Here is a 24279-nt window from a genome sequence, read left to right as displayed (position 1 = left end):
TGAATGGTAGCATACCATGTACAATTCTCTTTACTTGCTTTTATTCACATAGTATATGTTGGGATACTTCCAATGAGTATATTTAGAGATGTTTCATCCTTATTTGTGGTTGTTTGTTATAATGCATCTTTGCTGTGCTATTCATAAATATTCAATTCTGTTCTAGAAAGTAAGGAAAAGGAATATATGAAATATAGAAACACATAATTTGTGAAATATGTTAGGATAAACATAAATGAACCAAATAGAGTATATGATTATTAAGCATAACTGGGAAGGAAAAGAAGGGCCAAATACACATTAAATATTCATGAGATGCACATGAAAGATTTAATAGGTCTGAAGTATTAATTGGGTCACTCACTGGCAAAACCATTGTGATCCTTTGTATCCTTTACTCAAGAAAAATAAATAAAACCCAAAGTAGCATATCAGGCTAATTAACGACCTATAGCTGTGGCCAAACACACCTCTCTGAACCCTTTTGAGTAGAACAAATATATTTTCTATCTGCTGAACCTCTGATAGACCTCAATGAGCATACAGATGAAGGTAAATTTTCTACACTTTAACCAACTAGCAAAATAACACTATTTGACAATAATAAATTATATGTGAAGTAGTACATCACAGAGGTCACCAAAATGCCCCTGCAACAAGAAAAATGATTAGGGAAGTTGCCAAATTTATATGTAATTTTTTGCAGTACCAAGTATTGATCTCAGGGACACTCTACCACTGAGCCACATTCTCATCTCCCCAGCTCTTTTATTTATTTTATTAGTTTTATTTTGAGATAGGCTCTCATTAAGTTGCCTAGTTGGCCTTGAATTTGTGATGATCCTTCCTCAGCCTCCCAAGTAGCTAGGATTATAGGGGTGTGCCACCACGTACAGCTAAATCTTGGAATCTAGAACTGTTCCCAAATCTCTAACCATCAGGATAGACAAAATCAAACCCCAATGAGGTAACACTACATACTTCCTAAAATGGCTAAAATTAAAGACTGGTAACTAGACTGGTAACCAGCAAATGCTGGTGAAGATGTGGAGTTAATGATGTTCTCAGACATTACTAGTGGGAATATAAATTGTTTCAGCTACTTTGAGAAATGATTTGACAGTTTTTATAAAGTTAAATATATACCTACTGTGTGGTTCAACAATTCTAATGAAAATAGTAAAGTACTGATGTAGAGGAAAACATTTGACAGAAAATATATTGTAGGAGTTCACTTATGTGAAGTTCAAAAACAGGAATCATGGAACTCAGAACATTGGTTACATGTTGGTGGGAGATATTTTCTGGCAAAGGGCCCAAGATCTTTAGCCTTCCAAGCATAATACTGGGTCCAGTGGACCCATTTCTTACTTTTCTACTGTAATTTTGTACTTGAGCATAATGGTAACTAGCTGTGCATCTCAGTACCTTTCCCTGAGGGAATGCAGGAATCAGTCTATGTGTTTACCTACTTGGTATGATTAACAGCAAGGTGTGTGCACAGGTACCAAAGTGGTAAAGCAGGAATTTTACCCACATTATGCTTCATCTAACTGGTTTTGTGTATGTTTACCTGAGCATTGCAAAGGGTCCAACAGACCCACATCACTGCAGGATTTGTTAAAAACAAACAAACAAACAAAAATTTTAAAACATCTTCTGATATAAGTAGCCCAATTCAGTACAATGGCATATGAAAAACTAGATTTACCAAGTTTTCTTGGAGGTCAAAAGTGAATCATCATATTACCCATGCATGGATGATGAAAATGATCCTTTATGGTAAAATAAATCTTTTCATAACAGAAGAGTGGTGTGGGTGTGTGATGATGATGATGACTTTAACATTGTCCATGTAAGCCAAAGTTCCTGTGATAGTGAAATGAGCAGGAATTGACTGATAGACACATGGAATGCAGATGTCCTTGATTCAGATGATAAAGAAGATAGCAATGTCAATACATATTTGACTAGTTGAAATGTTGCAAAATGGCTACACAACCAAATGAAATGATCCAATGTTAGAACTAGGTCCAAAAATATAGTGAGGGTCTTGACAGAGGTGAAATATGTTGGACAGAATGCAGCACTGTCATTCAATGATGGATATTGTAACAGACAAAATGCTACAAGATGCTGTAAAATACAAAAAGTCTGAAATGTAAGTAAAATATTCTGTATACACCAATATCCATATTCAAAAATGTATTTATTATGACATCTCACTATCTGAATTGAAAGCATTCATAAGCCTGCTGTACTTAGCAGAGATTTCTCATGGTAATTGCAGGAATGTAAAAGACTTATGGAAAAGTCATGAGTCAAAACATAGTGTAAAAATTTTTGCCCTTGTAAATGTGAAGACTTACAATGATTTTAGACATTTATCCTGGAAATGAACCATCAGGTCCTTTTTTTGTATAGTAGTAAACCAAATGATATGTGAACAGATTTGTTTTTCCCATCTCCCAAACTAGTCAGAATGTGACATTTGACAATTGGTTTACCAGTTTCCAATTGATGTTAATTTGCTAACAGAATACAAGTTGACCAACACAGGAACTGTATGCAGGAACAAAGCAGAAATTCCAAATGAAATGTTGCAATTTCAAAACAGAATTTTATAGTGCAATCTTTGGATTTCAGGAAGATTTACATTGGCCTCGTATATGGCAAAGAAAAACAAACTGGTACTGCTGATGTCAACATTGCACCATAATAGAAATATTGATTGGGAAACTTTGACAAAACAGAAGCCTGATACGAAAACTTTCTACAACAAAACCAAAGGTGGAGTAGATGTTGTTGATGTTATACAACAATTATGATGTCACTTGAAACACAAAGCACTGGACAATGGTTGTATTTTACTCAATCATAAACATTTGTGGCATAGTTTGATAGTTTACAAAGAAAATAAGTACAAAATATTTTGGAGAAATTTTCTTAGAGGGTTGTGAATGGAACTCACAAGAGATCATTTATAAGAGAGGAAAAACAAAATGTTTCTGCCAAGGGAACTATGAAAAAAATTATGGAGCACACAGGTGAGCTGACAGGTGAACAGGCAGGTGCAGCATCACAAACACCTACAAACATCACAAACACAAACACAAATGACAACATGAAAGCCAAAAATATGTCAACTGTACCCTACAAGAAAGGACAGGAAAACAAAACATACATGCTATCAGTGTAAGTGATACTTGTGTATGGAACGTGCTGCTGTCATGTGTGAAGACTGCCTTGATGTGACAGTTGAAGCAAAGGTTTTTTCTGTGGTAGACTTTGTGTTTACATTGTAGTTCACATAGTTCTTTATTTCTGATATTGTCTCTTAGGTTTTTGTAAGCAAGTAAATAGCTAATGTGAAAATTGATGTCTATTCTAAGCATTCATTACATATTTGATATTTTATTTTATTGATATTTTATTTCCCTGCTAAGTGCATGTTGTACAATATAGTAGAAAGCTCCTGACAAAACAGGAAGAAAAGACAGGTGACAAGACTGCCACATAGGAAGGGAAAGCTAAGCACATGTGCTGTCAGTGTAAGTGAGATGTGTGCATGGAACACACAGTTGGCATGTGTGAAGACTGGCTTGGGTGTGACAATTGAAGAAAATTTATTTTTGTTGTAGAGTTCTTTTGGTAAGTCCTATTGTAGTTCATTTAGAATTTATTTCTTATGCTATCTTTTAGGTTTTGTAAGCAAGTACACAGCTGATATGAAAATGTTGGTGTCTATTCTAAATGCACAATACATATTAAGAATACTGTATTTTACTGACATTTTATATTCTTGTTAATTACACACTATATAAGAAAGTCCTGACAAAACAGCAAGACGAATGAGATGTAAAGTATGTCCTATACAAAGGCCAGGAATGCAAACACATGTGCTGTCAGTCTAAGTGACAGATGTGCATGGAACATGCAGTTGTCTTGTGTACAGACTGCCTTAGGTGTGATAATTGAAATAAAGATTATTTTTTTATAAAGTGCTATTAGTATTTTCATTGTGGTTCATATAAGAATTTATTTCTGCCATTCATTTTCAGACTGTACACCAAAACACAGTTGATGTTGAAAATTTTGATGCTTTTTTATAAACAACAAATATTAAAAGTTCAATACTTTATTTTTGTGATTTCTTTTCCTGTTAAGTACTCACTGTTTAATATAATAAACTCATAAAATTAATAATTCATCAGTATAAATATTCTAAAGAATAAATGTGGGCCCAACAGACCCAAGGTTATGCACCTTTATGACAAAATTAGTGTTATGCTCCACTTAGTTGCAGGTGGTTACACAGAGGTAGATAGAGAGAAACTTCATAGAACTCTACTAAAATTTGTTCATTTCACATAAGTTATACTTGATGTAAAAAGCCAGTGATGCCTTCAAAATACATGATAAAATAAATAGATGAACAAAATAAAAGAGATAGTTACATGGCAAAAAGATGATGTATTATAAATCAAGGATAATGATTAATTCTGAATATCTAATTTTACTAAATATTTATTACTTTGATTTCAGTTTACAGGATTAGTTATTGACCTCTACATCCTAACCACAGTTGATTTTTGATGATTTAAAATTTTTTCTCTAAAACTTTATTTCAAAATTATTTACTTCACCACTAATAAGGTATATCATTAATTCTCTTCCAGTGTCACCAGGCAATGAACTCATTTTCTGGTACTCAGAAGTTAAATCACTCTTTTCAAAATGTACCAAACTCTCCACAGTTGAGAAATATTACATGAATTATTTACCCACCATTCTTTAAATCTGAATTTATATTACTAACCTACATCAGTGGATGTTAAAATGAAGTCACTTTTAAACAAATTATAACTTTACAAATTAAAATACCAGTACCTAATATTGGGTGAGAGTATCTTAAAACACTAATTATATATTACCTAGATACACTAAGTGTAATTATATATTACCTTGAAATTTGAAAAGTTATATTTCATATTTATGTATTTTAGAAATAGTTTTTAAACTTTAGCTCTATATATTAGGTCCAGTTATCTCTACTTTACAATGCCTAACACTTTGTGTTATATAGTTCAGTACCAAAAAGATCTATAAAACTTTCAAATTAATTTTCTTATTCATCTCATATCTTGGTTACTTTTCTCTCATTGCTGAGACAAAATATTCAACATCCACAAGTTAAGGGAGGAAAGGTTTATTTAGATCATGGTTTGTAGAGGTTTCAGTCCATAACTGGCTGCCTCCAAGGCAGAGTGGCTTGTCATAGGGGCATCTCAGAGGAGAACCAGTTCATGGCACACAAAAGAAGGCAAAAGGAAGCAAGAGATGATCATAGCTCTTTCTGTTCCTTATACTCTACCCTGGCTACCCACCCTGAGGGTGGATACCACTCACATTCTTAATTCTAGTGCCCTGATTCCAGCATTGCACCATGAATCAATCCCAGGGTCACACACTCTAGATTCAGCCACCTCTGAAAAGCCCCACCTATGACTGCATGAGGCTTTGAGGGGACTTCTAAATACAAGCCATAATATCCCATGTGTTTCTTTTCAGGTGAAAGTCTAAGAAAATGCTTTATAAATCTTATTTCCAGAACTTGAAGTGGAATACTCTTTTTTCTAGTTAAACTCTGTAGAAATTTGGGCTGCACCTTCTTATTTTCATGGGATAGATTAAGACAAAAAAAACTTCTCACACCATGAATTTAGGTCATCAGTCTCTTAAGTTGAATTTATAAGACTGCAGTATTATAAGTAACCTAATAATGCCTTGTCCCACCTTTCCTTTCCATTTGAAATTTCAAAAATGCAGACAGGAGATCCCAGTGAGCAGCAATGTGGACCAGAGCAGCATGGCTACAGGAAGATCCAGCCACAGATCCAGCTGATTTCCCCCAGAATTTGACTTTTTGTGGTGGAAGTCTGAGTTTGTGACTTGCTTAAATGTCTTCTCATTTTTGTTTTTGGTACTGTCCTTGGTTTAGTTCCAGGGTTGATATTTTGAAGTTCCTTATTGTAAGTATCTTTGTTGATGTATTTAGAACCCTTATGGAATGATTGCTTCTCAGAGGTGTCTTCCAGATGTAACTGGTCCTTAGGTTTTGAGTCTCTAATGGCTCTGAGGTGATCTCATTTTCATTATACTAGGAAGGACAACTGATTAGATCAATCCCAACACCTTAGCCCAAGTGATGTAATCAGCAACACCATAGCATCAAATGCATCTTAGAGAATGACAATTTGTGGTAGTTATTGTACCCTGCCCCAACCTCAGCGGCTTGGGCACACAGGCCCAAGCCAAAGGCCCACCCATCAAAGAGCTGCACAGATACACAAGCAACAGCCAGAGGCCCACCCCAATACCGTCGGTAAGTGTGCTCAGATCCCAGTGAGAAACAGTGAGGATCAGAATGGTGTGGTTTCAGGCAGGTCCAGCCAGGACCCTGCCCTGACCCCCACCACTTGGGCACACAGACCTAAGCCAGGGGCTCACCTGGAAAAGATGCACACAGTCAACAGCCAGAGGCTCACACCAATACCATCAGTAAGTATGCCTGGACCCTAGCCAGAAGCTTGCTCAGACACCAGGGACTGGGGGGAACTGCCCCCAGCCAAAGGCCCTTCCAGACAACAGCTACATAGGGGGCAGGTCCTAGCCATAGGCACTCCTAAATACAATCCCAAGTGTACACAGGCCCCAGCCAGACGCCCACCCAGACAACAGGTCAGCGCAGGGATCCAGAAGGCAACCATTCTGAACCCAGGAATTAGTGCACTGGTTAGCAGCAGAGAAAAGGCTGCTTGGTGGCTTGCTGAGAATTGAGGACAACTGGGTGAGCAAAAAGTTGCCTCAACAAAGGCACAGCAGGCTGCATCTTTTGAAATGAGAAGACATGAAAACAAGTCTCAAAATCAGACTTTCAGATCACCTAAGGCAACCCCAAAGGGAAATGAGATGGAACTGTTGTAATGATACTGAACCACCTGGACTCCCTGAACTGGCAGTGAAAGAGGATTGGGAAAACATAAAATCAGAAATAGTTTCTCAGATAAGAACAGTTTGTGCCCATACTGCAAGACATGATTAATAAATCTAGAGCAGACACAGATAAAAAAATAGAGAAGCTGAGGAACATGATGGAATGCCAACATAAGAAAAAAATGGAATCCATAAAACAGATGCAAACAGATTTCCAGGAGAATAAAAGATGCCACTGAAAGTTTATTCAGCAGAATGAGCCAATGTGAGGACAGAATTTCAGATATAGAATATAGGATTGCAATTAGTAATCAGGAGAAGAAAAATTTCTTTAAAATAGTAAGGGACCATGAGAAATCAATCCAGCAACTGCTGGATGATACAAAGAAGAATAACATAAGACTGATCGGAGTCAATGAAGAAACAGGAGGGAGTGCAGATGACATTAAAAAAAAAACCTGTTCACAGAAGTCATGGCAGAAAACTTCCCAAGTAGGGGAAAAGAACTTGACATACAGATAAGTGAGGCACATAGGACTCCAACTCACCATGATAAAAAAAAAATATACACCTAGGCATATAATAGTTAAGATTCCAGAAACCCAACAGAAGAACAAAATTCAACAAGCAGTTAGAGAAATCACATACAAAGGAAAGCCCATCAGAATCACAGCAGACTTCTCAACAGAAAACCTCAAGGCAAGAAGAGCTTGCAGTGACATATTTTAAGCCCTAAAGGAAAACAACTTGCAATCCAGATTGACATACCCTGCAAAACTGTCTTTCAAAATTGATGGAGAAATAAGATACTTTCATGACAAAGAGAACCTTAGGAACTTCGTGAATACCAAACCAACACTCAAAAAAAAATTTAGACAACATCCTAGGAACAGACAATGAGGATCACAACCCCAGGAAGCACAGCAAAATGAACCCATCGGGTGCAACAAGAAATTAAACGTAACGGGGGAGGGAGCTGGGCCTAGTGGGGCTGAGTGGTTGCAGCCTGACTGGGACCTGCTTTCTCTGGCTTGCTCCACCAGCAGGCGACCAAGACAGGCTTGTGACCAAGGGGGGGGGCGCCCAGACATGCCCACCAGCTGCCAGCTTGGCTGAGCGGAGCCTAGCGGGGCCGAGAGGGTGGAGTGCTTGCAGCCTGACTGGGATCTGCTTCCTCTGGCTTGCTCCACCAACTTGTAACCAAGACAGGGTGAGGAGGACCTCCCTGGGCATGCTCACCAGTTGCCAGCTTGGCCGCACGGGGGCTTCCAACAACAGGTCGGGCCCCCAACCCCCACCCCCACCTCTGGTCTTCTGGCTGTGCAGCTACTTGGTTCTACACTGCAGAGGCACAGGGGGACACAAAAGCCATTGTCCTGAGCTGCAGAAGTGAACAACAGAGAGAGAGGGCCTCTCTCAGGCTCCCTGATGAAAACAAGCCCACTGGAAAAGTGAAGAGAATCTCTTCAATAAAGGCACACCAGACCACCGTGCTTGGTAAGTTGGAGGGATCATCAGCTCCATCTGAACTTGGACTTTCTTCAGGCGAAAGGCAGCTGATAACTGCAATAGAACCTTGCAGAGTGCAACCCTGCAGGAGAACAGGGAGGTCAACTTGGGACTTGCAGTGAGAAATCTGCCTGAATCTCATGGGTCTGGGGCTAGCTTACTGAGACTCCTTGACTTATAACTGCACACTGCTGCCCATGTTGTCTATTGTGACAGCAGAGACATACCCTGAAGGAGGCCCTTCATTTTTAAAGGTGATAGATTAGTAACTACCACAAATTGTCATTCTCTAAGATGTATTTGATGCTATAGTGTGGCTGATTGTAACACTTGGGCTAAGGTGTTGGGATTGATCTAATCAGTTGTCCTTCCTGGTATAATGAAAATGAGATCACCTCAGAGCCATTAGAAAAGGTCCAAAGTGGAAGAGTACATAAGAGGGATAGGAGAAATTAAAAAAGGGAATGGAATTAATATGAGAAAATGAAAAAATGGAAACACAGTACATGTAAATATGGAGGGGTGGGGGTGGGGTTGACAGGAGGGCAGGGGAAGGGGGAAAAAATAAGAACCAAGAGAGATTATGTAAATGTACGACTTTCCAATGAGTGTCATTTAATTGTGTATGTAAAATGTACCAACAAAATTAATATAAAAATGCAGACAGAACCCCTCACATTTTCAAAAGATGTATCTCCCCATTTTCTATGATCCATCTTTTATTTTACTCTTTAAATTATACATATTTTGTGTTTCTCATATAAGACAGACCATGTTATATTTAAGCTTGTGTGTTTGATTTACTTCACTTACCTTTACAGTCTCAAGGTGCACCCATTTTCCTACAAATGACTCAAATCTATTCTACAAATAACTCAAATATATTCAGAAATGGAAGAATGGGGAAAGGAGGCGAGACGAAGGGAAAGTAAAAATTAAGGTGTGTTATATACGTGTTCCAACGCCCCATGATGAATGTAATTATTATGTACTGCCCATATGTACTAATAAAAAATAAAATAAAATGTGGAAAGAAGCAAAAAAGGTAGCCAGAAAAGAGTTTCATTTATACTTTAAAATAAAATGTGAAGTGTTTAACAAGTAGCTTCCTCAAATGCACCTTCCATAACATGTGGAGCATAATCCACCATGTAGTGCACAGGAGTGCTCAACTCCTAGAGCTACATCCACAGCTCCCACATTAACCATATTTTCTGCACTAGAAGCCTGATTAATGCTAGAGTCTGTCAATACACAGGTCATTACAGTAACTTTTGTCACTTCTGGCCTGGACTTAAAGCAACACTGCTTTCTTCTGACAGAAGTGCATGATTTATTGCACCATGTTTAAAAACTAAACTTCATGTATGGAAATGTTCAGAGAGGTATAATGTTTTACAGATCCTTTAACATCATGTGAATATGTTTAGTGTCAGTGAGACCACAACCAGATTCTGAGCCACAGTCCAGCAGAGAGAGTTGATATTTTTCTATCTGTGCAAAAGCCTATCTTGGCCTGGCCCAACCCAGTGGTCTACTTTCTAGCATCTACCATCATATTTTTACAACTCTAACTAATCAAAATACTGACAAAAAAAAAAAAAGATCACAAAAAGCAACAACTTTCACATCTTTTGGCCAATGACTTTCTGCCTTCAAAGGAAATGACCCAGCCATCTAAAAAGCTACTGAAGAACCAAGAACTTGAATCTACAGGTCTGTCATTGTTTCCTCCTTCAAAAGTGACCAAGCAATAAATAAGAAAAGGGAGTGAGACATGAAAGGGCAGTATTCACACTGTTTGCTTGTTTGTTTTTTTTTTTTTTTTTTTTTTTTTTACTGTACTAGGGATTGAACCCAGGGCCTTCACACTGAGCTACATCCCCAGCTCCCACCTTTCCTTTTTATTATTTTTTAAATTTTGAGACAATGTCTCACTAAACTGCCTGGGGTGGACTCAAGATTTTGATCCTCCTGCCTCCCAGAGTCCAGGGATTATGGCTGTGTGCCACTGTACCTGGTATAATGGTATACTGAACAAGTATAATGTTGAACACCTGATCCCACCCTCTTCTAGTAATATTCATTTGTAGGTAAAATCTCATATCTCACATGAATCCAATCTGATGAGTCCCAAATACTCCACTTTGAAAGTACAGCTCACATATCCATACCACCCTGAGTGCACCTGATCTTGTCTGAAAGTACGGCTCATTTCTGTTTTACTCACAGTATTATGACTCACAGGGCAGGAACACCCTGATCATTCCGCAGCTAACTATGTCCAGGCTCCCAAGTCTGTCATATTGGGTGTTCTCATGTCCCATCATATGCTCCATTTTATGAGGCTACTTTCCTGGGGTCCTCTTACCTTCCTCCATCAGCTGGTGCCTCTCAGTTTTACTCACTCAATCCTGATGCTTCAGGTGATATACTATAAGGGAGATTATGAGACCAAGTTGTGGATTAGATGAATTGGTTGATTTATACCTGAACTGCATGTCATATGCGTGTGAAAACGCAAAGCCAGGTTCTCATATAAGGGCTGGAGGGATAAAAAAACTGGTCTTAAGCACTGGGTGAGAAAGTAACCAAATAAAAAGGAGTTCACTCTTTTCTCTCCAAAATTATGGATATTTCAATCATGATGAAACATGTTTCACTTTTTTACACTGGTTCCTCTAAAGCCTCTATTGGAGTCTTGATAGCTTTGCCTCTCAATAAATCATTTACAAATTGTTGAAGATGCCACTTTTGCAGAATATACATTAGAAGAATGAGTTTTTTCCCACTGTTCATAGATATTTTTCATATCAATGATATATATATTTTTTTGAAGAAATCAATATTTTCCCTATTTTTATTATTATTTTATTTTGGAGCCATGGAAACATTATTTAGTTTAAGCTGGCTCCAATGATATATATTTTTAATACCTTTTGTGTTCCAAAAAGTTTTTTAGGTAATTAGAAAGTGGAACAAGATGGCAATTATATTAAAATCCTTAAGGAAAGAAATTAGGGTAAGACTAACCAGGGATAGGAGAAAAAAAAGGTATAGAATAAAGTTAATGCCTAATATAACAGTTTTTTATTTTATCTACTTAAAAAAGTTGGTCTGAAAAGTTGTTTCTGAGCTTCTTAGTGTGAGACCAAAGTGACTCCATTTTGCTAATGTGAGACCAGAATGACTCCATTTTGTCCAAAATGGAGCAGTCTCCTTTGTTCTTTCAAATCAATGATTAAATGTGCTTAATCTGGGACAAAAGACATGATCTGTAACTCAAGATTCCTAAGCTCATTACTCAGCCATCTGTTTGCCCTAGAAACAAGTGTCCCAGGCCCACTATCTATAGGACAATCTGTTAACGTGCTGACTATCCACACAAGGCGGTCATGACCATGAGTCAAGATGTCTGCTGACCATCAGTACGTGACAGTAGACCACTAACCTTTGTCCCCATTTTTCTTGTAAAAACCTATACGTAATCCCCTTCAACCCCCAATGAGACTAGCCAATCAAAATTCTACACTTCATACTTGCTAAATGTTAACCAATCATATGGCTGCTAATGACCGAAGCTTGCTGTAATCTCAATAAAAACCCTGCTAATTTGGAACTCGGGGCTCTCAATCTCGATCCGCTGTGTCGGTGACAACTGAGAGTCCCTGCTTAAGCTTGAATAAATGACCTTCGTGTGCTTACATCGAGAACGGCCTCCTGGTGGTCTTTGGGACTTCGCAATCTGGGCACAACATTAGCAACTGACATAGGAGATAGGGCATGGCAAAGCTGGCTCGAGAAATGAACAGGACATGTCAATTACAAGATCCCAGGGCAACAGGAGGACTCTCTATGTAGAACTTCTCCAGGGGTGTAGATGGCATAAAGGAAGAGTGACCATCACGGAAAGCAGCTATTGTAGGTTTCTGTGATAGCCAGTTCTGTGTTTCTCAGATGTAGCATGTGCTTTTGCTTTTACTCTCTTTTTCTCTTTGTTCAACCTGTTTGCTCCACAGAGCTGGTTTCTTCCATACTCGTTCACCCTGAACTTTTCAAATAAACTTTTTGGCACCGTTATTGGCTTGTCTCATCCAATTCTTGGTTCAAGGCAAGAAAAACCTGGAATACTTTTGATTGGCGAGCCATTTCTAAAGAAATGGCCTATAACACAACCAGTATAAAAACATGGAAACACAATTTTTTACTTAGTCGAGCCCACATACATTTGTCAACTGTTAACTGTGTCATTTGCTAGCATTGGTAAATGGAGTTCTTATTTAGATATGTAATCCTCCTATATTAATGCATTGCTTTCTGGATTGCTTTGGGGGGAAATCAAACATAAACCTATGATTCTTAGCAGTAAAATAAAGCTACCATAATTCCAAGGTCTTCCTGTGGCTGTCAGTCTCTTGTCTCTCATAGACTTATCTCATTTTACACTAAGATCTGAGAAACTATCAAGGAGTTCTGTTTTCTAAACTACTTGTTCCTTAGAATACATGATAATTACATTAATCTTTGATTAATATAAATTTTCATGTTCTGTTTTCTCTGCAGGTGCAATTATACCTTGGAGGATTTCATCCATAAAAGTGCCTCTAGTTTTCAAAGATGAAAAAAATTAGAATGTTATGATTCATTTTCAACTAATACAAAGCAGACTCCTATTGCAGCAACAAATTGTCTAGAAGTTCTAGCCTTAGAATGTTATTAGCTTTGGTTTTGGGGTATTTTTCAATTTTCTAATTGCAAAGTAGATTTAACACACTGCTGCTGTAGATGCAAGGATATTAATAAAGAGATATTCTACTTACTCAGATCTTCAAATTTCTTCTATGTAAAGAAAGGAAAAAACATCTTTTTTGGTGCAGAAAACATCTGATGTCTGTGTTTTCTTCCTCCGGTGATGTTAGAAAAAAATATTTTCTTTGTTTTTGTTTTAACGCAAGCTTATGTGTCCTCTACATCCTCCTCAATTCTAGCCCTAACTGGCTAAGAAAAAAAAAAAAAAAAATAGGCGTGGGCATCCTGGTATGTGAGGGGAAGAATGAATTACGACTAGGTTTCAGTTTCGTTTCCCAGCTCTGAGAAGTCTTTTCTCTGAAATCCTTCTTAGTAGTGACTATGCCACCTTCTGGTATGTTTAGGTAAAACCTAGAGTTCACCTCTGCCCTTGAGTTTTGAGGGCTACAGAGATCCCTTTTGTCTTGGCTGTGGGATATTCTGCCTTAATCCATCCTTTGGGAATACTGCCTTGCTTTTCTTTATTTCTTTTATTAAAATATTGTTTTAGTTTATTTTCTGTTGCTATATTGGATATCAAATACTGAGTAGTTTATAAAGAAAAAAATTATTTTTTACAGTTTTTGAGGTTTTGAAGTCCAAGGTTGAGCCTTCTTGCTGGTGGGAACTCTTGCAGAATCTATTGTGAAGTATTTGAACTTTACGTTCTATTTATCTCTGTTCTATTTTGGTCTTTGTTTCATAGACACATACACAAATATAGTTTCTCCTAGAAGGGAAACCATGAAATATTTGAGCTGTGTATTTGATTTATTTTACTTAATATTTTGTTCTCAAGTTGCATCTATTTACCTACAAATGCCTCAACCTTATCTCTCTTTATGACAGTATAGTACTCCATTGTGTATGAATACCACATTTGCCTTGGTATTTGTGTGAATGAGCTGAAAACTATGCTCATACAAAAACCTGTTGATGGATATATACACTGTTTCCAAGATCTAGCTAGTATAAATTGCGCTGCTACAAACATGGGTATGCATATATCTCTGTAATGTAATGAATGTAAGTCTTTCAGGAAGACACTTGGAAGGAGGATAGCTGAGTTAAGTGGAATTTCTATTTTTAGGCTTTTGAGGAATCTCCACACTGATTTTTATACTGATTCAACTAGTTTACATTCCCACCAAAGATGTAGAAGGGCTCCCTTTCCCCATATCCTCATCAGTATTTGACATTAGATTTTTTGATGATAGTGACTTTTACTGGGGTAAAATGTTATCTCAGAATAGTTTTAATTTGCATTTCTCTGATGGCCAGTGATGATGGCTATTTGTCATATATTCATTGGCTATTTGCACTTCTTCTGAGAAGTGTCTATTAATTTTGGTTGACCATATTTTGACTGGGTCTTTTATTTGGGGGGCTCTGATTTTTTTGGTTCTTTAGATATTCTTGATGTTAGTCCTCTGTATGAGGAATAACTGGCAAAAAGTTTCCTATTTTATAGGTTGCCTTTTCACTGGATTGATTATTTACTTTGCTGTGCAAAGCTTTTTAATTTGATATAATCCCATTTGTTGATTCTTCCCCCCCCATTAAGTTTATTGGTACATTTTAGGTATAAAATACAGTTACATACATCATTGGGATCTTGTACTTTTACATGATGTATCTTGGTTCTTATTTTTTCCCCTTCCCCTGGCATCCCTTCACCCCCTCCACCCTTCCCTATTTGCAAAGATTTTGTTTCCATTTTTTTCCTTTTCTCATATTTTTCTTTTCCCTTCTTTCCTTTCCCCTACCCCTCCCACTTCTCCTGCTCCTTTACACCTTTACTTCCTGTTACACAATATCAATTATACATTTTTAAAATTACAATATCAAGATCTAAGAGACATTACCACAGATTTTACAGAATTTAAAAGGATATAGAAAGTATATTACAACTTTTTTGAAACAAATTTGACAACTTCTAAGAAGTACCTTGGAAGACAAATTAATGAAACTCTGGAGGAAATAAATAATTTGAATAGCACCTATTAAAGAAAGTATATTCCTAGCTTGAAAACCTACCTATATGACAATGACAGGCTCGTACACATTTTAACTGATAAATTATATCAAACATTTAAAGCAGAAAAAAGAGGAACACTTCTCCCCTCATTTTAGGAAATCAACATTGTGCTAATCCTAAAACTGGATAAAGATAATAGAAGAAAAAGGTATGAACATAGATAGAAATTTGTTTAACAAAGCAAACTATTAGAAGTCAGATCTACCAGGATGTAGAAAGTGGTTTTATTATAGGGATGACAGTGTTGGTTCAGCATTGGAAGATCCACTCCCAAAAGTCATCATTTTAACAGAGGAAAGGAAAAAGCCATATGATCCTGTCACTAGTTGGAGAAAAAGTATCAGAATAAATTCTGCAGCTGTTCATGGTAAAAGCTATCAGGAGACTAGAAGTAGAACAGAACCTTCTCAACAGATTAAAGACATGTACTCCATACTTCCAGCAAGAACGCCTTATATGAATGGAGAAGATACAATGCTTTCTCCCTAAGGTGGGGAACAAGGGCAGATATGCCTACTCTTCATCTGCCCATTAAACTTTGAAGCATAGGCCTAAACCAAAATAGCTTGGCAATAAAATGACACAATTAGGATAGGATTGGCAAGGTAAAAGCAAAATCTTTATATGTAGATGAAGTGATCATCTACAGAGAAAATACTAAGAAATCTCCAGGAGCCCCTAGAACTTATATGTGAATTTAGCAGGATTAGAAAACACAAGGTATATATAAAAATTCAGGTCTGTGTATACTTGCTATCAATGAAGACTTGGATAATGAAATGTAAAAGTTATGTAGGAGTACAAAGGACCTAGACAAGTAGAAAGAAAAAAAAAGAACAGTGTTGGAAGACATTTACTACCTAATTTTAAGACTTTCTCTAAAGCTACAGTAATCAAGGCAGTGTTGGCGGGAGGAAAGACATATAGATCATTGGAATAAAGCAGAGAATCTAGAAATAGAACCACACATATATGGTCCACTGAGTTTTGAAAGATTATTTAACATTAGTGTTTTACAGAATATAAACTCAATTCAAGGGCTGAGGAAGAGAAAGTGTTTTCAGCAAACAGCACTAGAACACCTGGTATCCATATATAAAAAATTAACCTCAACCCTTTATTTCCATAAATAAAAATAACTTGAAAGGATCTATGAACCTAAATATGAAAGACTAAAAGTATAAAACTTTAAGAAGAAATTATAAGGGAAAATGTTTTATGAATTTAGAGTAGGCAAGAATTTCCTAGGATACAAAAAACGTGATGTATAAAAGAAAAAAATTGATAAATGAGATTCCATCACAAAGTAGAACTTTAAATAACATCGTTAAAATGAAAAGTAGTCCTTAAACAGACCATATTTACAATGCATATAACCTATGACCAGAATATATAAAGAACACTTACAGCTCATTAATAGAAAACCCAATTAAAAAGCAGATACAAGAAGATGATAAATAGCCAGTATAGCACCAGGAAAGGTGTGCAACACTAGACTCAGAAAAATACTAATCAGTACAATAACAAGATTGAATTATACACTCATTAGGGAGATGAAGTTAAAAGTTTTAAAAGCCTTGTAATGATTTTCTCTTTTTGTTGGATTCTCCCCCTTTGTGTTTAATTTGTCACGCCCAATAGATTCATTCTGCTGGGCTTCCTGGGGTTGTGATCCTCATTGTCTTTTCCTAGGATATTGTCTAAAAGTTTTTGGAGTGCTGGTTTCGTATTCATGAAGTTGCTAAGGTTCTCTTTATCATGAAAGTATCTTATTTGTCCATCAATTGTGAAAGATAGTTTTGCAGGGTACATCAATCTGAGTTGGAGGCTGTTTTCCTTTAGGGCTTGAAATACATCACTCCAAGCTCTCCTAGCCTTGAGGGTTTGTGTTGAGAAGTCTGCTGTGATTCTGATGGGCTTTCCTTTGTATGTAATTCATTTCTTTTCTCTCACTCCTTGTAGGATTTTGTTGTTCTGTTGGGGTTCTGGAATCCTAAATATTATATGCCTATGTATACATTTTTTTGATCAAGGCTAGTTGGAGTCCTATATGCCTTACTTTTCTGTATGTCATGTTCTTTTCCCCTCCTTGGGAAGTTTTCTGCCATCACTTCTGTGAACAGATTTTTTTATGTCATCTGCACTCTCTCCTGTTTCTTCATTGACTCCAATCAGTCTTATGTTATTCTTTGTATTGTCTAGAAGCTGCTGGATTGATTTCTCACAGTCCCTTACAATTTTGAAGCAATTTTTCCTTTCCTGGTCACTAACTGCATCTTATCTTCTATATCTGAAATTCTGTCTTCACTTTGGCTCATTCTGCTGAGTAGACATTCAATGGCGTTTTTAATCCCCTGGAAATCTGTTTGCATCTGTTTTATGCATTCCATTTGTTTCCTATGTTGGAATTCTATCATTCTACTCAGATCCTCTATTTTTTTTTTAATCTGTGTCCTCTCTAGATTTATTAATAATGTCTTGCACTATGGGCACAATCTTTTCTGTTATCTGAGAAATTATTTCTGATTTCATTTATTCCAGATCCTCTTTTGTTGCCAGTCAAGGGAGTACAGCTGTTTGAGTATTAGATTGTTCCATCTTGTTTCCCTTTGGGGTTAATATAGGTGATCTGGAAGTCTGTTTTTGAGGTTTGTATATGTGTCTTCTCATTTCCCCAGGGGGTGGGGGGGATAGCTGCTGGTGCCTGTGTGGCTCACCTCCTCTGCCCTAGGAGCAGTGGAATGGCGGCAGGAGCCTCCTCCTGGGCACTAGGATTGGCTAACCTCCTCTGCCCTGGGCGTGGTGGAATGGCGGTGGGGAGCCTCCTCCTGGGCACTGGCATTGGCTCACTTCCTCTGCCCTGAGAGGGGTGGAATGGTGGTGGGGAGCCTCCTCCTGGGCGCTGGGATTGGCTCACCTCTTCTGCCCTAGGGGCAGTGGAATCCATTTGTTGATTCTTGATACTATTTCTTGTGCCACCGATGTTCTGTTCAGAAAGTCCTTCCTATGCCTATGTCTTCAAGAGTTGTACCTATTTTATCTCTAAGCAGATTAAGTTTTTCTATTTAACATTTAGATCTTTGATCTATTTTGATTTTAGTTTAGTACATGAAATATATGGGTCTAGACTCAGTCTCTGCATGTGAATTTCCAATTTTCCCAGCACCAATTTTTAAAGAGGCTATCTTTTCCCCAGTGTGTTTTTGTGGGCCCCTGGTCCTAAAAACAAGTTAGCTATAGTGCCCCCATTGTGCAGTCCTTTTCCAAAAACTCCAACTATAAGCACACGAGGCTTTTGGGGCACATTTTTGATCCAAACCCTAATACTGGGTCTTGTGCCTGCTGATTTTTGGCTTGAATCTATGCTACTTCTCCTGCTTCTCAGATTTTCAGTCTCAAACTAGATCCCACACCATCAGTTCTCCTGAGTCTCTGGTTTGTCAACTACAGATCTTAGGACTTGTCAGCTTTTTTAAGTATATAAGGCAATGTTTTATAATAAATGTCTTTGCATATATTAGTTTATTATAATACACATCCATATAATAATACACATTCATATCCTATTTGTTCTGTTTCTTTAGAAACTTTAATATAACCAGTAAAATTAATTTTAATTCTGTTCCTAATATGGCATTTCTATTCCACTGTCTTATCGAGTCACTGAGACTCCTTGTGAGGCCAGGTTCCACATCTTCAGCATGGGTCATCCCTCTCTTCTCTTTTTTCACTCTCTCTCTAGCTGCCTGATCTAGCTAGAAGTTCTCATTTTAAAGATTCCATTATTGGCCCCTGATGCAGAATAATTTTTTGGAATTGTTCCCCTACCATGACATTTTAACACTATAGGTATACTGTATATCTTTTTGTGTATATCTGTGACTTCTGCATAAAAACAAACTATATATCATTAGGGAGCTGCAAATTAAGACAGTGAGATACAACTATGCACTCAGTAGAATGGCCAAAATACAAACCACTGACAAGAGCAATTGTTGGTAAAGATGCAGAGCAAAGTAGCCTCCATCTATGTCTAGTGGGAATGCAATGTGGTACAGCACTTTGGAAGATAGTTTAGCAGCTTCTTAAACAACTAAATATACTGTTATCATATGATCCAGTAATTATATTCCTTGGTATCTGTTTGAGTGAGCTGAAAACTATGCTCACACAACAACTTGCACACACATATTTACAGTTGCTTTATGTGTAATTGTCCAAACTTAGAAGTGACCAAGCTATCCTTCAGTAGGTAATGAATAAATGAATGGTAAAGAAGTACATCCAGACAATGCAATACAATCAGCACTAAAAAAAAGAGCTAGAAATACTTGAAAGACATGGAGTAACATTATATATATAAAACACTAATGTATATAACTAATATTACAAATATATAATATAATTATATATATTACTACTAATATATATTACTAATATATTATATATATATTATTAAGTGAAAGAAACCAATCTGAAAAGTCTACATACTGTTTGATTCTGACTATATGACATTCTGGAAAAAACAAACTATGAAAAGAGTAAAAAGACCAGTTGTTTCCAGGAGTTAGAGGAGAGGGAAGGATGAATAGATAGGGCTCAGAGGACATCTAGTGTGGTGATACTACTCTATGATACTGTACTGTAATAGTAGACATGTTGTTATAAATTTGTCCAAACCAATAGAATATGCAACACCAAAAGTGATCCATAATATAAACTATGGACCCTAATACAAACTATCACTATGGGTGGTGATGGGTCAACGTAGCTAGGTTCACCAATTGTAACAGAGAAACTATTCTGTAGAAGATGTTGACAGTATAGGATGTTATGCAGTAGAAGACAGGGATGGGAGTATATGAGAAAATTTCTGTACTTTTCAATTTTGCTATAAAACTAAAACTGTGATGAAAAAATTCTATTTTTTTAAAGTATGATTTTTATTTGCTCCCAAGAATCAATTTTTACCCTGTTGGTGGTCATAAAGCTTCAACCAAGAATGTATAATCTAGAATAATTGTCTGCCTGTATTTCTTATTACTTCACCCACTTACTTGGCTCCATCTTGTGATTGTATATCAACCTCTTGAAACAGTTGTTTCCTAGAACACGATTATAGGGTATAGAAACTGATTATACCTCACTGCCTCGGGAATATGCTGTTGAATTCTAACATTATGTATTGCCCCTCTCCCCATGCTGACCTTGACCTCAACCCAGTCTTTTAACCACCAGCCCTCTCTTCCAGCCAGTGACCCCCACCTCCACACTAATCCTGTGATGTGGCTTGTTTTAATTGACATGCTTGACGTTTGAGAGGAATTTTCTGCTGAAGATCAGGAGAGTTTCTGTCTCTTCTTCCTGTCTTTTTTAAAGCTTTTTGTTGGAACGAGATAGGCTTATTGTTTCAAAATTAATTTTAAAGGCCAGACACTAATGATTCCTGTTTTTAGAAAAAAATTAAAATTATTTTTAAGTATAAAAAATGCAACAGTATACATTTAGTCCAGTTTAGCTGCACATTCTTTAGCTTTTGCCTTTTCTAGTGTAGTCTGAAGATTCTTTTCTTGAAAGAAAATTGCCTAGTATTAATTAATATTTATATTTGGGCAGTAATTATTCAAATTCAAGAAACTAACTAGATTCAGTCAATCTGTAGATTTTTAATTCATTTTATTAGTAAAAAACTAATAAAAATGATTAAATCCATGTGTATCACTAGTGGTACAAGCTGCTCAATGGTACAGTCATTTGTGTACCACCAGTGGTTCAAGCCAGTGGGAACATGTTAAATGAGTTTTATTTATTTATTGGTTTTATTGAGACAGTTCTTGCTATGTAGTTGAAGCTAGCATTGAACTCAGTATGTAGCACAGGCTCGCCTCAAACTCATGGCAGTCCTCTTGCCTTGGCCTCCCAAGTGCTGGGATTACAGGCATGTCCCACCACACCCAGTTAAAAAAAAAGTGTGTGTGGGGGGGTAAGAGCTTTAAATAGAGTATCAGTAAGTAAGTTTCCTTAGCCAAAGACTGAAATGGCCTGAAAAAAATAGCTTCTATATTTAAATTTTAGAAGGACCAAGTAAACTTGATAAATTATACTTGTATTAGATCAATAAAATTATATTAATTTAATGCTCAGTGGTTGGATAAATAAAATGTGGTATATCCATAGAATGGAATTTTAGTCAGCAGTAAAAAGGAATGACATGCTATGTCACGCAACGTTTGTGAATCTGAAAAACATGTAAAGTAAAAGAAGCCAGTTACAAAAGGCCACATATTGTGATTCCATTTGTATGAAATTTAATCCTCATCAAATACAAACAGTGTATTTTCCTTAGCAAACAAATGAGGAAATCATGGCACTGCCTTGCCTGCATGAACTAACTCAGTGGATGACTGGGAGAGTTAGGCTTGTATTGTGTCTGTACATTTTCTAAGTTTGAGCTTTTCCCACTAGCTGTCTTGGATTACTGTTGCCAAACTATGAAACCTAGTGATGTAATCATTTGTTCTACTGTTATTAATTGTAGATTCACCTAGGTGGGTAGGACTGGGGGGAGAGAACAAGGGGGCCCTGAGTCCTGTGATAGTAGGGAACTGAGGAAAGAGGGAGTATCATTAACATACAGTATCCATCACAAACTAGAAAGTACTCAATCTAGTCATTTTTTTTATTCTCAGGTTTCCTTGATCGCAACTCTGAAAAGGAGAAAAAGGAAGTTATTTTAAGAAAAGGATTAGTTAAAAAATTACTGCTTTTATTTTCCAATGAACTTTCTGAGCAGAAATTAGATCTCAATATATTTGAAATACAGATAGTATAAAATGGGATAAACTGGAATTCAAAGCTTCCATGTTTTCTGTTTTTCTGTAGGTAGACCAAGGATTTACCTTTGAAGGAAGTGTTATAAATGACATGTCAGAGGCCACTTGGAAACAGGCTTTGTGAGAAAAAGCTTTATTCCCATCCAAGTGTGAACAGAGACACAGAGACTGAAATCAGGGGCAGATTTTAGTAGCTAGCTGGGAGAAGCCGAAATGTGTCGATGGGCTCACACACACACACACACACACACAGAGAGAGAGAGAGAGAGAGAGAGAGAGAGAAAGAGAGAGAGAGAGAGAGAGAGAGAGATATCAGCAGCTAGTTGGGAAGGGAATTGGGTTTATGTAGGGTTTGGGGAAGGAACTATGATCATAAGTAATGAGGGTCCAATCACTGAACTTCTTGGCACTGGGGAGATTGTATATTTCATCTTAAATTTTCTTTAGGCCATCTGTTCTGTTCACTGAGAATAGTCTGTTGTTTTCTGAGAGTGGCCTGTCTGCTTGAGAAGGCTTAATTCAGGCCAGGCATGACAGGATGACTCTGCATTTGTTTTGGGTAAAACATTTTAGTGAGCTCTTTGTTTCTATAAGAGTGAAGAAACTTTGCTTTGCAATGAAGAGTTGATCTTCTCTTCACATTAATGTAAAAACTCATTGTAATTGGGGTGAGGTTAATACAGTTAGAAACAAAAGAGCTGAGTGAGTTACTCCCTTACCCCCATTTAACACTAAACAGCACCCAAGGGTTATTCCTACTTCTATTATCCTAAGAGAGATACAAAATAAAATAACAAAAGCCTAAGAGATCATTATGCTCTAGGCATCAAAGCTTTGGAAACAAGGGAGATTCAGTGGAAGACACCGAAAGCCAGAGGTGCCTGGCCTTTAAATTCTAAAAGACTGAGTTATAGTCCCCTCTTTTCTTTTTCCTTCTTTCCTGTTGCTGCTGCTACCTACCTTTCCTGTTATCTTCAATAAATCTAGCTACTGAATGTACACTTGGAAATTCTTCATCATACACAAGAACCTGGACTATTATTGGTCCATTCAACTAACATCTGGGGAACCAACCAGGAAGACATTAGCAAAACTCAGGAGACCTTACTGGGTAAGCAAAGGGACTTTATTGTACAGAGCCCAGACAAACGAAATGTCACAGGCTTCAATAGCCCAGGGACCTTTGGAGACCTAAGCAAAAGTCACAACCAGACAACCCAGAGAAAAAAGAGGGTAACTCTATTTTTCCTCTAGTCTCCTTTTTACAAGCAACCAAGACCCTTGTTGAAGGCGCAAGATAAGCAGCGACCTGTGTGGAAATGACTAGATTGTGGGGGAAAAGGCTCTGTCCTTATAGGAGACAAGAGGACCCTGCTCATTAGTTGGGCTTGTGTCCTGTTGTTGGTCCGCCCAACATGAAAAGTCTACCTTTGAGGCTGTGACACTGGCCTAAGAGGGGATGGACCTAAGCTGAGTGGAGCAGGGGAGAAAGCTGCTGCCAGCAGACCAGTACTTTGGTGAAGCTGCCCACAGCAGACGATCAGGAGACAAGGTCCTGGCCCAATTAAATTGTTACTTTTCTCTGTGGAGTACTTGGTAACTTGTCTGGACTTGGGCAGCTCTTTTCTTAGTGCCAAGGGTTTTTGTGCTTCCCTGTGGGTCAAGGGCTCGTGAAGAGTGCCTTATTTCCATAGGTTTTTGCTTTTTTTTTCCTTCTACTTTTCTGATCCCCTGCACCTCAGGCTTTCTGGCAATCAGAGTATTGAATTTGCTTAGCTGTTGGTTCTGGATAGCTCAGAAAACACAGTTAATAGGTGCAACATCTTCCCACATAGGAAGAGAAAAATTGGTCCTTTTAAATCTCCTGCCACTGGTTCTGCATATGACAGCCAGTGGCAAATGGCAGAGCCAGCTCTAGCTAACTTATCTCCCCTGGATCCCAAAGCCTACCTGCCTAAACCTGTTACTTCCTGGGGTAGTTTGCTGATATTGGTTTCTTACCTTTTTACTTAGTTTTGCTTTCATTGTGATAACTATGGCTTTATGCTTATGCTACTGTCTGAAAGGATCTGTAACCTGTATTAGCTGACTAAATTTACATAGTGCCTGACTTTT

The 24279-nt window shown here is 37.4% G+C and overlaps 1 protein-coding gene across 9 annotated transcripts in view; it reads right to left on the bottom strand.

The window, feature by feature from the left end:
- LOC101717834 (sterile alpha motif domain-containing protein 9) overlaps positions 1-24279 on the bottom strand; it is a 52209-nt gene that overhangs the window by 9565 nt on the left and 18365 nt on the right. For 2 of the 9 annotated variants that reach the window (XM_087204723.1, XM_004862357.3), the window contains one exon: positions 16-162. The exons of 1 other annotated variant lie outside the window; for it this stretch is intronic. Coding sequence is in view for 1 of the 8 variants with exons in the window: in XM_087204718.1 (XP_087060844.1) it covers positions 10877-10886 (10 nt within the window). In the remaining 7 variants the exon portion in view is untranslated. Of the gene's footprint in view, positions 1-15; positions 163-10735; positions 10940-13325; positions 13504-24279 lie in introns of those variants that run through there. 6 more of the 9 variants (XM_087204720.1, XM_087204719.1, XM_087204718.1 and 3 more) reach the window with 6 other exon arrangements.

The sequence above is a fragment of the Heterocephalus glaber genome, unplaced genomic scaffold (genome assembly GCF_053883595.1).
Source record: "Heterocephalus glaber isolate CG9 unplaced genomic scaffold, H.glaber_assembly_v1.0 deba00000546, whole genome shotgun sequence".
Taxonomy (NCBI): Eukaryota; Metazoa; Chordata; class Mammalia; order Rodentia; family Bathyergidae; genus Heterocephalus; species Heterocephalus glaber.
The sequence above is the reverse complement of the archived record's forward strand: the minus strand, read 5'-3'. Positions and strand labels throughout refer to the sequence as shown.